This window comes from Hemibagrus wyckioides, linkage group LG17, assembly GCF_019097595.1.
Source record: "Hemibagrus wyckioides isolate EC202008001 linkage group LG17, SWU_Hwy_1.0, whole genome shotgun sequence".
NCBI classification, from domain to species: Eukaryota; Metazoa; Chordata; class Actinopteri; order Siluriformes; family Bagridae; genus Hemibagrus; species Hemibagrus wyckioides.
The window spans coordinates 25394603-25407725 of record NC_080726.1 but is presented as its reverse complement, the minus strand read 5'-3'; the positions used below and the strand labels follow the sequence as shown (position 1 = coordinate 25407725).

The following is a 13123-nucleotide window of genomic DNA, read 5'->3' as shown; positions in this document are numbered from 1 at the left end:
TTTGATGCATGTACTTGGCACTATCATAAAAGTCAAGTAATTAATATTTTGGGCTTTTTATACGTTTATTAATATAGCTACTTACTAAAATTTATGAACTCACAAATGCTGGTTATTAATGTAGTTACTAATCAATACACCATATAAATAAATCTATAAATAAACTGAAATTTCTATCTATCTAGGTTAACACTGTAAATAAATACAGAGAAAACACACAGAACTAATATTGTATGTGATTATTACATACATTTTACTCCTGTTAAGAAAAAGAAAAGCATGACGGTATGACAATGAAGCATGACAATCAGCAGCACACGGGGCGTGAAAAACTTTTATTTTGAAATGTCTATACTGACACCGCTTTGTTTTAAATATGTGTTGTTGCTGGCTTCACCGCGTGCAATTTGCCCGCTAATATTGTGTTTGGTGTTAATGGAGCAGAGTCGGTGAGTTTCTCTTCTTAATAACTCAATAATTATCAGTTTTGATGCGGTGTGAGAGAGAGAGTGAGAGAGAGAGAGAGAGAGAGAGAGAGAGAGAGAGTGAGAGAAAGTGTCCTGTGGAAACTGTTAGCATGTTGCTTGGAGCACAAACCAAAACATTTAATAATTTAAATAGAGAACAATGGTCACTCTTGGCACTCTTTGTTAATAAAGTTATCTGTTACCGAATATTTAGAAATTTCTATTAGGAATAAAATTGCAATAGCTTTTAAAAGTTTTAAAGAATTTAACAAAATAGTATATTTATTACTATAATCTTATGAAAGCGAACAAATGCATTAATGCAAATAAACAGGTTAGTGTTTAAAGTGTGAACAAAGTAAAAAGGAGTGTGTGTGTGTGTGTGTGTGTGTGTGTGTGTGTGTGTGTGTGTGTGTGTGTAGGAGATGAGCCAGATGTTGGACTGTGTATCTTTGGCCTCCTACACTGAGTATCCCACTGAGCGTCCGTTCATCAACACACACCGTCCTGTAAAACCTGTTAAAGCGTTTCCTGAGAGCAGCAGTGCAGGTAACACCCCCCCCCCCACACACACACCCCAACACACACACACACACACACACACAAAATACAAAATACATAGCAGATTTTGTATCAGTCCACGCAATTTTTAGGCGAGCATAAATATTGGAACATATGACTGACCAGCGTTTCCTGTTACCCAGGTGTCCTGTTAAATAAAAGACTTTTTAAATAATTAATAGCTCTGAATGTCCGTGGGTTTCTCCTGTAAAGACTGTGTTTGTTGTTGAAAAGGATAAACCAAAGAAAAGCAAAATTTTGAAGATGAGAAAAGAGGAAAAATCTGTCAGAGGCACTGCAACCATTCTACCAAACTGATTGAAAGACCAAAGTGTGGAGGATTCAATTCAATTCAATTTATTTTGTATAGCGCCTTTTACAATAGACATTGTCTCAAAGCAGCTTTACAAAAGAAGATAGGGGGAGAAAGGAGGGGGTAAATAAATAAATAAATAACTAATTAGCTAGAATTAAAAATAAATTAAATTATTAAACTATTTTATTTTATCCCTAATGAGAAGCCTGTGGTGACGGTGGCAAGGAAAAACTCCCTGTGATGATATGAGGAAGAAACCTTGAGAGGAACCAGGCTCAGAAGGGAACCTCATCCTCATCTGGGTGACACTGGACAGTAAATAATGTAACTGTAACTGATTAATGTCCTTTCTACAACAGAAATCAATGGCCCATGAGGAACTATTAGGTCAGTGTAGTTTCTGAGGTCATTATAGACACTAATTCTTTGCTGTTACGGGCTGACAGATGTAATGACAGATCTGTGATGGTGTGAAAGTCCCCAAGTGGCTCTGTCCACAGCTGTCTCCTGGTCCACACGGATCCATCCACAGCATCAGTGGGCACCACCAAGTGACCAGACTCCGACCAGGGGTAGGGCAGTGGTCATACTGGAAACTCAGAACACTGGGAGCTCAGGAGTGTATAGCTCGACAGAGAAGAGAAAGATATTAAGTGTGATTCTGATGTGTATTAAGTGTAATGTGATGTTTAAAGACGATGTAGATTATGTGTAAAGTGCAGGCAGGAACTCCAGCAAGACTAGCTATGACATCATAACTAAAAGGGAGAGCCAGAAGGTCACAGACATGAAGGCTTCCCGGGACATAAAGCGTCCAACCACTTCACAGTCAGTGACCTGAGTGACCATGTGAGGGTGGTAAGATGACAGCATCCAAACATCCCAGTACACCAAACACTCTATGACCATGAACCTTTCAGATCTGCTCCTTTACCTAAGAACTATATATTAAAAGCTTGACTGAACAAATGTGTCTTCAGCCTAGACTTAAACACTGAGACTGTGTCTGAATCCCCAACACTAATTGGAAGGCTGTTCCATAACTGTGGGGCTTTGAAAGAGAAAGCTCCGCCTCCTGCTGTAGCCTTTGCTACTTGAGGTACTACCAAGTAACCAGCACCCTTTGATCGGAGTAGGCGTGGCGGATCATAAAAGACTAAAAGATCGCTCAGGTACTGCGGCGTGAGACCATTTAGTGCTTTAAAGGTTAGTAACAGGATTTTATAATCAGTGTGAAATTTGACTGGGAGCCAGTGTAGTTTGGATAAAATAGGAGTGATGTGTTCATATCTTCTGGTTCTGGTTAGGACTCTAGCTGCTGCATTCTGGACTAACTGGAGCTTGTTACTTGTTTCTGCTCCTACTGGAACATCCAGACAGTAAGACATTACAATAATCCAACCTAGAGCTAACAAAAGCATGAACTAGTTTCTCTGCATCATAAAGTGACAACATATTTCTTATCTTAGCGATATTTCTGAGATGGAAGAAGGCTACCCGAGTGATATTATCTACATGAGCTTCGAATGAAAGACCAGAATCAATAATCACACCAAGATCTTGTACTGCTGGACAAGATGAAACCAAAAGACCATCCACCGTTACTCTGTTATCAGAAAGCTCACTTCTAGCTGCATGTGGTCCTAGTACAAGCACCTCTGTCTTGTCCGAATTAAGCAGGAGGAAGTTAGTGGCCATCCAATGTCTAATGTCCTTTACACATTCTTCTATCTTAATAAGCTGGTGTCTCTCATCTGACTTCACTGAGACATATAGCTGTGTGTCGTCGGTGTAACAGTGGAAGCTAATACCATGTTTATGAATAATTGCCAAGGGGTAGCATATATAGGGAGAAGAGCAGTGGGCCTAAGACAGAACCTTGTGGAACACCGAACATAACCTTAGAATGCACAGAGAAGTGACCATCTAGATCTACAAACTGATAACGGTCAGTCAAATAAGACCTGAGCCAGGAGAGGGCTGTTCCTTTAACACCAACAACATGTTCTAGTCTATCAAGTAGAACAGTGTGGTCAATGGTGTCAAAAGCTGCACTAAGATCCAGTAGCACCAGTAAGGAGACACAACCCTGATCAGAAGCCAGTAACAGGTCATTGACCACTTTAACCAGTGCTGTCTCTGTGCAATGATGAGGCCTAAATCCTGACTGATACATTTCATAAATGTTATTTCTATGCAGGTCTGAACAGAACTGCTGTGCTACAGCCTTTTCTAGGATCTTGGAGATAAAGGGCAGGTTTGATATCGGTCTATAGTTAGACAGCTGACGGGGTCGAGGTCTGGTTTTTTAATCAAGGGTTTGATAACTGCTAGCTTAAAAGATTTAGGCACATAGCCAGTGCTTAGAGAAGATTTAAAGATTTTTAGAAGGGGTTCAGTAGCTACTGGTAATATCTGTTTAAGGAAAGACGTGGGTAAAGGATCTAGGATGCAGGTAGAAAGTTTTGAAGAAGAAATTAGTGAAATCAGGCTCTTGAAGTGGAGTGAAGCACTCTAAGCTCTGATCAGAAATAGCTATATTATTTAAAGAATTATGTATCAAATAATTTGGTTTTAAATTAATAGTCTGAATTTTTTGCCTGATATTGTCAATTTTTTCATTGAAGAAATTTATGGTCATTGCTGCTAAATGTAGATGGTGTGCGCTTTTCTACAGTGGTTTTACTCCTAGTTAGTTTTGCTACAGTACTAAATAAAAATTTAGGATTGTTTTTGTTATTTTCGATTAGGGCAGAGAGATACGCTGATCTAGCAGCACTAAGAGAATTTTTGTAGCTCAGAAGGCTTTCCTTCCACACTAACTGAAATACTGCTAATTTAGTTTGACGCCATTTATGTTCTAGTTTCCTAGCAGATTGTTTTAAAGCTCATGGCCATTGTATTATATGTGTAATAATTATATCCATATACAAATAATTTGGTGGAATTAAATATATTGTGTGTTAATATACTAATGTAATAATAATGTTTTAATACATTCATAGTTTATTGATATAAAAGATACAGTGTACAATATGATGTAAATAATATAATTTTGTGTGTGTGTAGCAATTCTCTCTGCACTGCAGAACCTGCAGGAAAAAATCCACAGGTTGGAACTAGAGCGAGCGGAACAGAACCGAAGGAAGCTCCCAGTGGAGAACCCTCATAAGCGGTACATTCCACACAGAGAAGCACATGAGAGCAGGGACTCTCACAGACCCAGGAAACATGGTGAGGCCCTGAAGATCTTCATGTCACACATAGCACACACAGAGTGAATACAGGGTGGGTGTGGTCAGTGTGGAGCAGAGATTAAAAAAAAAAAAGCATAAATCTATCATTAGGTATTACATTTCTAATTTTTGGTCATCACTGCCTTTTTGTATTGTGTGTGTGTAGAGTTTGCCACTCAGTTAGCAGCTGCTGAAGTTAAATGTGCTCAGTTGGAGAAGCAGTTGGACCTAATGAAAAGGACGGTGAGGAGCACAGAGTCGGACCGAACAGCCGTGCTCAAACACCAGGTAGAGTGTTCACGCGTGTATGTGTGTGTTCACTCAGAGTGTATATGAGCTACATGAGTTTGTGACTGTTTACAGGAGTGTGTGCATGGCTCCAGTGATGTGTGTGAGAAGTTGGAGAAGTTGGAGCAGGAGTACAGGAGACTGACACACACTCAGAACAATGCTGAGGTTAAAATCCGAGAGTTGGAGTGTAAACTACAGGAGGAGGAACATCACAGGAAACTCATACAGGATAAAGCTGCTCAGGTTTTACTCCTCTCTTGCAGTCTGTCCAAACATCCGTCCGTCCGTCTGTCTGTCTGTCTTAGTTACACACAGCCCGGTTCTAACACACACATCTTTTAATAAAAAATAATTCACTATTAACTAAGGCTGCACAATTAATTGATTTTCTAATCATGATTACGATTACAGATGCCATGATTACGTAATCGTTCAACACTGTGATTACAAAAAAAAATCTACTTACATTATTCTGCGTATTTAAGGGGTGTTTAATGCATGTTATGCTGTGAGGGGCGAATAAGGACTTTTAATAGGTCTAATAGTTTGTAGGCATGTCCATATCAATGCCCTGACTATCCACATGTGCATGTCTATCTCGTCATGTTAATTTTGCGAGCCTATGCGCTGACAAAGAAACGTCAGATAATTTGCAGTGTGTTGCTGAGAAGAACATGCTTCATCTGTGGTGTGGAATTATTTTGGATTTACTAGCGATGATGTGGAGCAATGTGTTACAGTGAGGGGAAAAAATTATTTGATCCCCTGCTGATTTTGTACGTTTGTCCACTGACAAAGAAATGATCAGTCTGTAATTTTAATGGTCGGTGTATTTTGAATAGTGAGAGACAGAATAACAACAAAAAAATCCAGAAAAACACATTTAAAAAAAGTTCTACATTGATTTGCATTTTAATGAGTGAAATAAGTATTTGACCCCTATCAGTCAGAAAGATTTCTGTCTCCCAGGTGTCTTTTATACAGGTAAGGAGCTGAGATTACAGTAGGAGCACTCTCGGGGAGTGCTCTTAATCTCAGCTCGTTAACTGTATAAAAGACACCGTCCACAGAAGGAAGCAATCAATCAGATTCCAAACTCTCCATCATGGTCAAGACCAAAGAGCTGTCCATGGATGTCAGGGACAAGATTGTAGACCTACACAAGGCTGGAATGAGCTACAAGACCATCGCCAAGCCGCTTGGTGAGAAGGTGACAACAGTTGGTGCGATTATTCCCAAATGGAAGAAACACAAAAGGACCGTCAATCTTCCTCGGTCTGGGGCTCCATGCAAGATCTCACCTCATGGAGTTTCAGTGACCATGAGAACGGCGAGGAATCAGCCCAGAATTACACTGGAGGATTTTGTCAATGATCTCAAGGCAGCTGGGACCACAATCACCAAGAAAACAATTGGTAACACACTACGCTTTGAAAGACTGAAATTCAGTAGCGCCCGCAAAGTCCCCCTGCTAAAGAAAGCATATGTACAGGACCATCTGAAGTTTGCCAGTGAACTGGGTGAAAGTGTTGTGGTCAAATGAGACCAAAATCCAGCTCTTTGGCATCAACTCAACTCGGCGTTGAAGAACATCCCCACCGTCAAACATGGAGGTGGAAACATTATGCTTTGGGGGTGTTTTTCTGCTAAGGGGACAGGACAACCGCACCGCATCAAAGGGATGATGGACGGAGCCATGTACCATCAAATCAAATTCAAATTCAAATTTTATTGGTCACATACGACATCATACACAGTACGACATGTAGTGAAATGCTTTTTACGACTGTCTTACATAAAAAAGAAAGAAAAAATTAAAAATTTAAAGTGGACAGTGTGGAAAGTCTGTCAGATCAGATATGCATATGCAAATATATGTATGTATATATGTAATATAATTATATATATATATATATGTATAATGTATATGTAGTATCAATATCAGTGAATATAAATATGAAAATAGAAATAAAATAAAAATAATATAATAAAAATATTAACAAAAAATAGTAGTATAATATATATGTATACAAATATAAAACTGCTTTATAAAAACTAAATATAAAAAACAAATATAAACAAAAATATAATACTAATATAATACAGTACAATGGTAACTGAAATGGTGTCACAAAAGAATACAGTATGTACAGTGTGCATGTGTAGATAAATATGTAAATATATATGTATATTACATATATATGTATAGATGTCTATAGGCAAGTATAAATGTCCAATTGAACAGGGAGTAAAGTGACAGTGCAGTGTGCACACAAAGATGTACAGAAAAGATGTACAGTGAGAGTGTATTTGTGTGTACAGAGTAGTGCAGAGTACAAAGTAGTGCAATTATTGCATGTGCAACAATCAGCTGTGGTAAAATGTCATGTCATGTGGGAGTAAGTCCAGAAAGTCCAGACTCTAGGTGTTCTGGTTGAGGGCCTGAATGGCCTGCGGGAAGAAGCTTCTCCTCATTCTCTCTGTGTTCGCCTTCAAGGAACGAAAACGTTTCCCTGACCTCAACTGAGAGAAGAGTCCATTGTTGGGATGGCTGAGGTCCTTCATAATCTTCCTGGCTTTGGACCAGCACCGCTCGCTGTATATGAATATTTATACGTATATAAATCTTGGATGAGAACCTCCTTCCCTCAGCCAGGGCATTGAAAATGGGTCGTGGATGGATGTTCCAGCCTGACAATGACCCAAAACACACGGCCAAGGCAACAAAGGAGTGGTTCAGAAAGAAGCACATTAAGGTCTAGCCAGTCTCCAGACCTTAATCCCATAGAAAATCTGTGGAGGAAGCTGAAGGGTCAGCCACAAAACCTTAATGACTTGGAGAGGATCTGCAAAGAGGAGTGGGCCCAAATTCCTTGAGATGTGAGATGTGTGCAAACCTGGTGGCCAACTACAAGAAATGTCTGACGTCTGTGATTGCCAACAAGGGTTTGCCTCCAAGTACTAAGTCATGTTTTGCAAAGGGGTCAAATACTTATTTCACTCAATAAAATGCAAATCAATGTATAACTTTTCTGAAATGTGTTTTTTCTGGATTTTTTTGTTGATATTCTGTCTCTCACTGTTCAGATAAACCTACCATTAAAATTACAGACTGATCATTTCTGTGTCAGTGGGCAAACGTACAAAATCAGCAGGGGATCAAATAATTTTTTCCTTCACTGTATAGTGTGTTTCTGCACCATCAGGCAACAACACGAATTAATCCAAGCATTTAAAACTCAGACACAGAGTGAAATAGCACCAGTGCTTTAGCATGAAAAAAATCAACAAGCCATATGAGAACACTAACACACACTCCCATCACGACCTCGTGGTGTTATACTTCTCTGTATCCAGCAGCTTCTCCAGGACCAATGGAGATAACTGAAGACATTACGCATTTCATTGTAAAAGACATGGTTCAGATTAATACAGTTTCCAGCACGGGGTTTAAAATACTCATAAACACACTGGATAAGAGAGAGGTTAACCCCCACCCCCACCCCCACCCCCCACACCCCCGCAATTACTGCCTAGATTCATAAATTAATTTTATTTTCAGTATAACATTATTTATACCATTCATATTTTTTCTATTTATTTATTTATTTTTAATTATTTAAAGAAGCTAAAGCAGTGTATAGTTGATGTTTGAGTCTTAAGTAATAGAAGTTTTTCAGGAAGAATGTTTTCAGCTTTTTAAAATTTTTATATAAAACATGGCATGCAGTTGCTTCAAACAATGCGATAAAGCTATTCAAAACACCATTTAATGTAAATTGTGATAATCACAATTACAATTTCAAGGGAATAATCATCAATTATGATTTTTTGTCATAATCGTGCAGCCCTACTATTAACTCTGGCACTAAGTTTTAATATAATACTTGTTGAATGTTGATTATCAACACAAATGTGTTGTTTGTTATTTATTTAATATTAAAGTACAAGTAAATATTAAAGTATTTAAAATGGACTGTTCTCCAGTTACAGACGGGCCTCGAGGCCAATCGTATTCTGATCGAGTCTGTGTCGACCCGCCCACACCGCTCCTGCAAGAGCACGAAGAAGAAACTCCAATCCAAGGTAAAAAAATCAGAAAATATGAATCAGTGAGGCTTTAAGGCTGATATCAGGAAGCTCAGACATTACGTTAAAGGGGTTGTGTTTGGTGGAGTGGGCAGGGTGGAGGTGGAATCTGCCCTGTACTGCTGGGGGCAGTTAGCACATTTATTAAGAGTAAGTGTATATGATGGATTTATAACATTTAGTTCATGTTGTTTCTTTTCCATTTTCCCAGAAGCCTCTGCAGCAGAGATATTCTCTCACACAGCCTCACTACAGACTGAGTTTGGGGGATGTACCATTTGTGGCTGGAACAGTATGGTCTCACACACACACACACACACACTTATTAGTGTTACACCACTTTAGTTCACACATTTGTACTGAGTGAAGTGTAAAATTAATTAATTAGTTAAATGAATTTCTTTCCTCATTTTGTAATAAACTGTAACCTGATTTTTTTGCCCTGTGTAATTGAACATGTGGATGCTGAGGGTGTTTGGAAGGGAAGATAGTTAAAGTAGAAGATGAAGATTTTTCTGTTATCTTGCATGTTTTCTTAATAAAGATATGTTAAAAAAAACTGTAACCTGATAGAGTTCACAGTAAATTCAGGGTTTCACTCAAGAGCGTTCAGCTGTACCTGGAAGATAGCAACAAAATAAAACTAAATTTTAAAATGACACTGTTTTTGATTTTTAATTCATTTATAAACACTTTATTTATTATAATCTATTATCATTGTTCTCAGTGTTGCAGTGAATAAAGTTATTACTTAGAGAGAGACAGTCAGTTTAGCAATAACAAATAAAATTTATAAATAAATAAAGATTATTACTAAACAATAGTTTAGTAAACTATTAAATAGTTAATAAACTATTGTTTAGTAATAATCTTTATTTATAAATTTTATTTGTTATTGCTCAACTGACTTTCTCTCTCTCTAGTCAACTGGGACGAGTCACTCTGTCCGTGCTAATGTGCAGCATGTCCTCCATCTCCTGAAGCAACACAACCGTCAGCTGTGTAATGAGCGTGTGCTGGGAGCCACGCCCCTGACCTATGGGAAAGAGTTGTCAGAGCATCAATCATGCAGTAGCGCCTCCTCGCTCTCCTCCTCCTCTTCCTGTAGCAAGGAGCTTTCAGAGCTTCTGGAGGCTCTACGGGATGAGTTCGCACACATCAGCTTGTGAGTTTACGCTTTTCAGTTTTATGCATATTACTGCATGGTGTTATGCAACGTATTTAAATATTTCACTTCATATATATTTTTGTAGTTCAGTGTGCATGTTTATAACATTGTGTGTGTGAGGCAGCAAGCACCAGGAGTTGGGGAAACAGATCCAGGCGTGTCGTTCTGATAGACTGAGGCAGGATTTGGAACGAGAGATTGAGAACCTGGTGAAGAAGATGGAGGAAAAAGGTGAACAGATCGCTAAAGTGCGACGACATCAGGCTCAGGTCAGCTTCATCCTCTCACTCTTCACACTCCTCACCATCATCACACCTCAGACAGCTCACAGCCCTCACCCTACTCACTCCTCACCAAAATCCTCACCTTTCTTTTAAAACTGAGACTGAACTGAGCAATGTGTCTCTTTTTGACCATAAAATACATTTATTTATATTTATATATATATATATATTAGTTAGAGTTAGAGTTAGATGCAGTTAGAGTTGATCATTTTAAATCCGATTTTAATATGCATACACGTTTATATACACATACAAAATATATATATATATATATAAACTTCTATTTACATTTTAAACCAATGCAAAGGGGAAAAAAAACGTTAGCTTAAATAAACGTAGTCTGCGATACTTCCACACCACCACATGCAGACAGAGACAGCAGGAAGAGCAGGAAGGATGAGCAGGAAGCATTTCACTGAGCTTGTAGCAAAGTAAGGTGGAAATATCACTTTAAACAAATCTGGAATTGCTTCAGGTTTGTCCACATTTGGGAAATTCTCTAGTGTTATTCCATCTGACAGGAAGAAGTTAATGATGTGCTGGCATTTTATATCATTTCTCTCAGACCTATTATCCACTGCATTCTAATGTCAACAATGAATAGAATATTAAATAATACAAAAATAATATTTAGCAATAGTGTTCATTTTTATATATCACAATTTTATATTCTGTAATAGTTGAAATAAGAATATGTGACAGAATAAAAGACCCCTGGTGTCCTCCAGTGACACGGAATATCATTATAGATTATTTCATTATTATTTATAATGAGTTTTTTTATTCATCACATCACATCAACTAGTATTACATCATGAAAATAATAGCATTCCTAATACATGTTCCTAAAAACATTACATTAGTAGACGCTGTGCGTGTGATTGTGTGTGTCTGACAGGTGGAGAAGTTAAAGAAGCAGTCTTGTCAGCGTGAAGGTGAGTTGAAGGTCACATCTGCACTGAAGGCCAAGTCCAGACCAGGAGAGCGCAGTAAGGACAGTCTGCGTCTGCTCAAGGACATGCGCACACTGCAGACGTCACTGCGCTCGGACCAACACCGCTGGGATTACTGACACGTGCACACACACCTCACCAGGAATCGGGGGCACAAGCTCCAGTTAGTGGTGCAGATACACACAGGGACTTTGTCCAGAAATCTGGGTTCCTTTGTCAGGAGCCATTTTTATTTCTCTGCTAAAAAAAAAAAAAGAAAAAAAGAAAAAAAAACTTAACACAGTTTTGCAAAATGTTTTTTCTTACACACAATAATGGGGGTCAAACACGCGTCCAGCATCAGAGGAGAAAATCATAAACGGCAAAACAAAAGCTTTTATTTATTTTTTTAAGAACATTCGAACTACATCCATTATTCTCAATAGATGGCTAGAATTATCTGGATTCATTCATCTCTGTTCAGGTCATCAGAAAAGACCTAGTAGTCTAGAATAATCCTGTAACGCTGGATGTGTGGGGGACACTGCATTATTAAAAACCGAACAGACTGTAGAAGCATGCTCAGACTGACCAATCGATGAAGATCATCAGAGCAAGATCTGAGCGAATGTCAGGTATGGGGTAATAAACAACAAGAAAATATGTGGAAATTATGAGCATCAGAACTTTACAGAAATGTTGAAAATTTATAATGGTCACCTTTTTCAGGATTTCCGGCTTGTCCTGTTATCTCTTCAATATGAAACATTAAGAATTGTTGGTCCAGCAGGTGATCAAATGCAGGGGCTTCTCCTACACTTAAGGGGAACTGTAACTGTGGGAAAAACTAATATTTAATGGTTTATTTGCAGATTAATTTCAGATTTTTTTTTACTCATACCTATACAATGATCAGTTGTCATGATGTGTAGGAATGTTTTCCACCACTGTAATAAAAGAAAAACATCAGACATCTGTAAAAATGTTCATTATTTTTGAAGTGAAAGCAGTGGCAGCAGAAGAAATCTCCCTGCAGAGCTTATGCACAGAAATGACTGATACATTCCATATCCAGGGGGCGCAACCCTTACGCTTTAGTCTTTTATGACAAAAGTCTCCTTGCAGGGACGTCTCTAGAAGGCTTAAAGGCAGTTGCAGTTGTGTAAAATGATGTAAAAGCTGTTACAAAAAGTTAAAGCTTTTTGGTTATAAGTTTGTAAAGTAAGCTAATACTTTACCAATATGACATTTCTGGAGTGCGATTAGAAATTTAAACCAAAATACATTTTATAATGCGTGCTGTTAGCATGGCGCCGTCTTGTGCAGAGGAAAATGGTGTAATAAAATTCCTTTTTTTTCCCCCTCTGGACCTTGTGGCTTTTTGTGATGACACCTCCATGTATGAGATCAGTATAAACCCTGCTGAAAGAGGGACGTTTTATCTGGGACATTTGATCATTTATTTAGTAATGTGATCTGGGTTTAAGACACTGTGTTGAAATTGTTCCAAATCTATATTTTAACCCATTTTAAATGTACATTTATTTTATGAATTTTAAGAAAAGATCTGAAGTAAGTTATACAATTCCTATAAAAATTCTGACAAAATTACATTGTGAAAATCTTAATAGGTTTGAAGAGAAATGTGGAATTCATTTAAACATTCCTGGTGTGTGTGTGTGTGTGTGTGTGTGTGTGTGTGTGTGGAGCTGGATCTGAACTTCTTGCTGTTTGAGGGTGAAGTGTGTGAGATTTGACTGAGTGAGTATTTTATGCCTT

The 13123-nt window shown here is 38.2% G+C and overlaps 1 protein-coding gene across 2 annotated transcripts; it reads left to right on the top strand.

Moving 5' to 3' along the window:
- Positions 1-347: 347 nt before the first annotated feature.
- On the top strand, positions 348-12710 carry cep57 (centrosomal protein 57). 2 transcript variants are annotated; one of them, XM_058413489.1, is made up of 10 exons: positions 348-449; positions 890-1016; positions 4414-4578; positions 4747-4868; positions 4944-5114; positions 8859-8957; positions 9175-9252; positions 9884-10125; positions 10253-10397; positions 11311-12710. In XM_058413489.1, the coding sequence occupies exons 2-10, from the start codon at positions 893-895 to the stop codon at positions 11482-11484; spliced, it is 1320 nt and encodes a 439-aa protein (XP_058269472.1). In that variant the 5' UTR covers positions 348-449; positions 890-892; the 3' UTR covers positions 11485-12710. The 2 variants fall into 2 exon arrangements, with proteins under 2 accessions (XP_058269472.1, XP_058269471.1); XM_058413488.1 differs by having other exon boundaries at positions 9172-9252.
- Positions 12711-13123: the final 413 nt, after the last annotated feature.

Coding starts and splice junctions, on each gene's coding strand:
- cep57 (XM_058413488.1), top strand. CDS start 893: ATGAGCCAGATGTTGGACTGTGTATCTTTGGCCTCCTACACTGAGTAT. Junction 1,017..4,413: donor TCCTGAGAGCAGCAGTGCAG/GTAACACCCCCC, acceptor GTGTGTGTGTAG/CAATTCTCTCTGCACTGCAG. Junction 4,579..4,746: donor TCACAGACCCAGGAAACATG/GTGAGGCCCTGA, acceptor GTGTGTGTGTAG/AGTTTGCCACTCAGTTAGCA.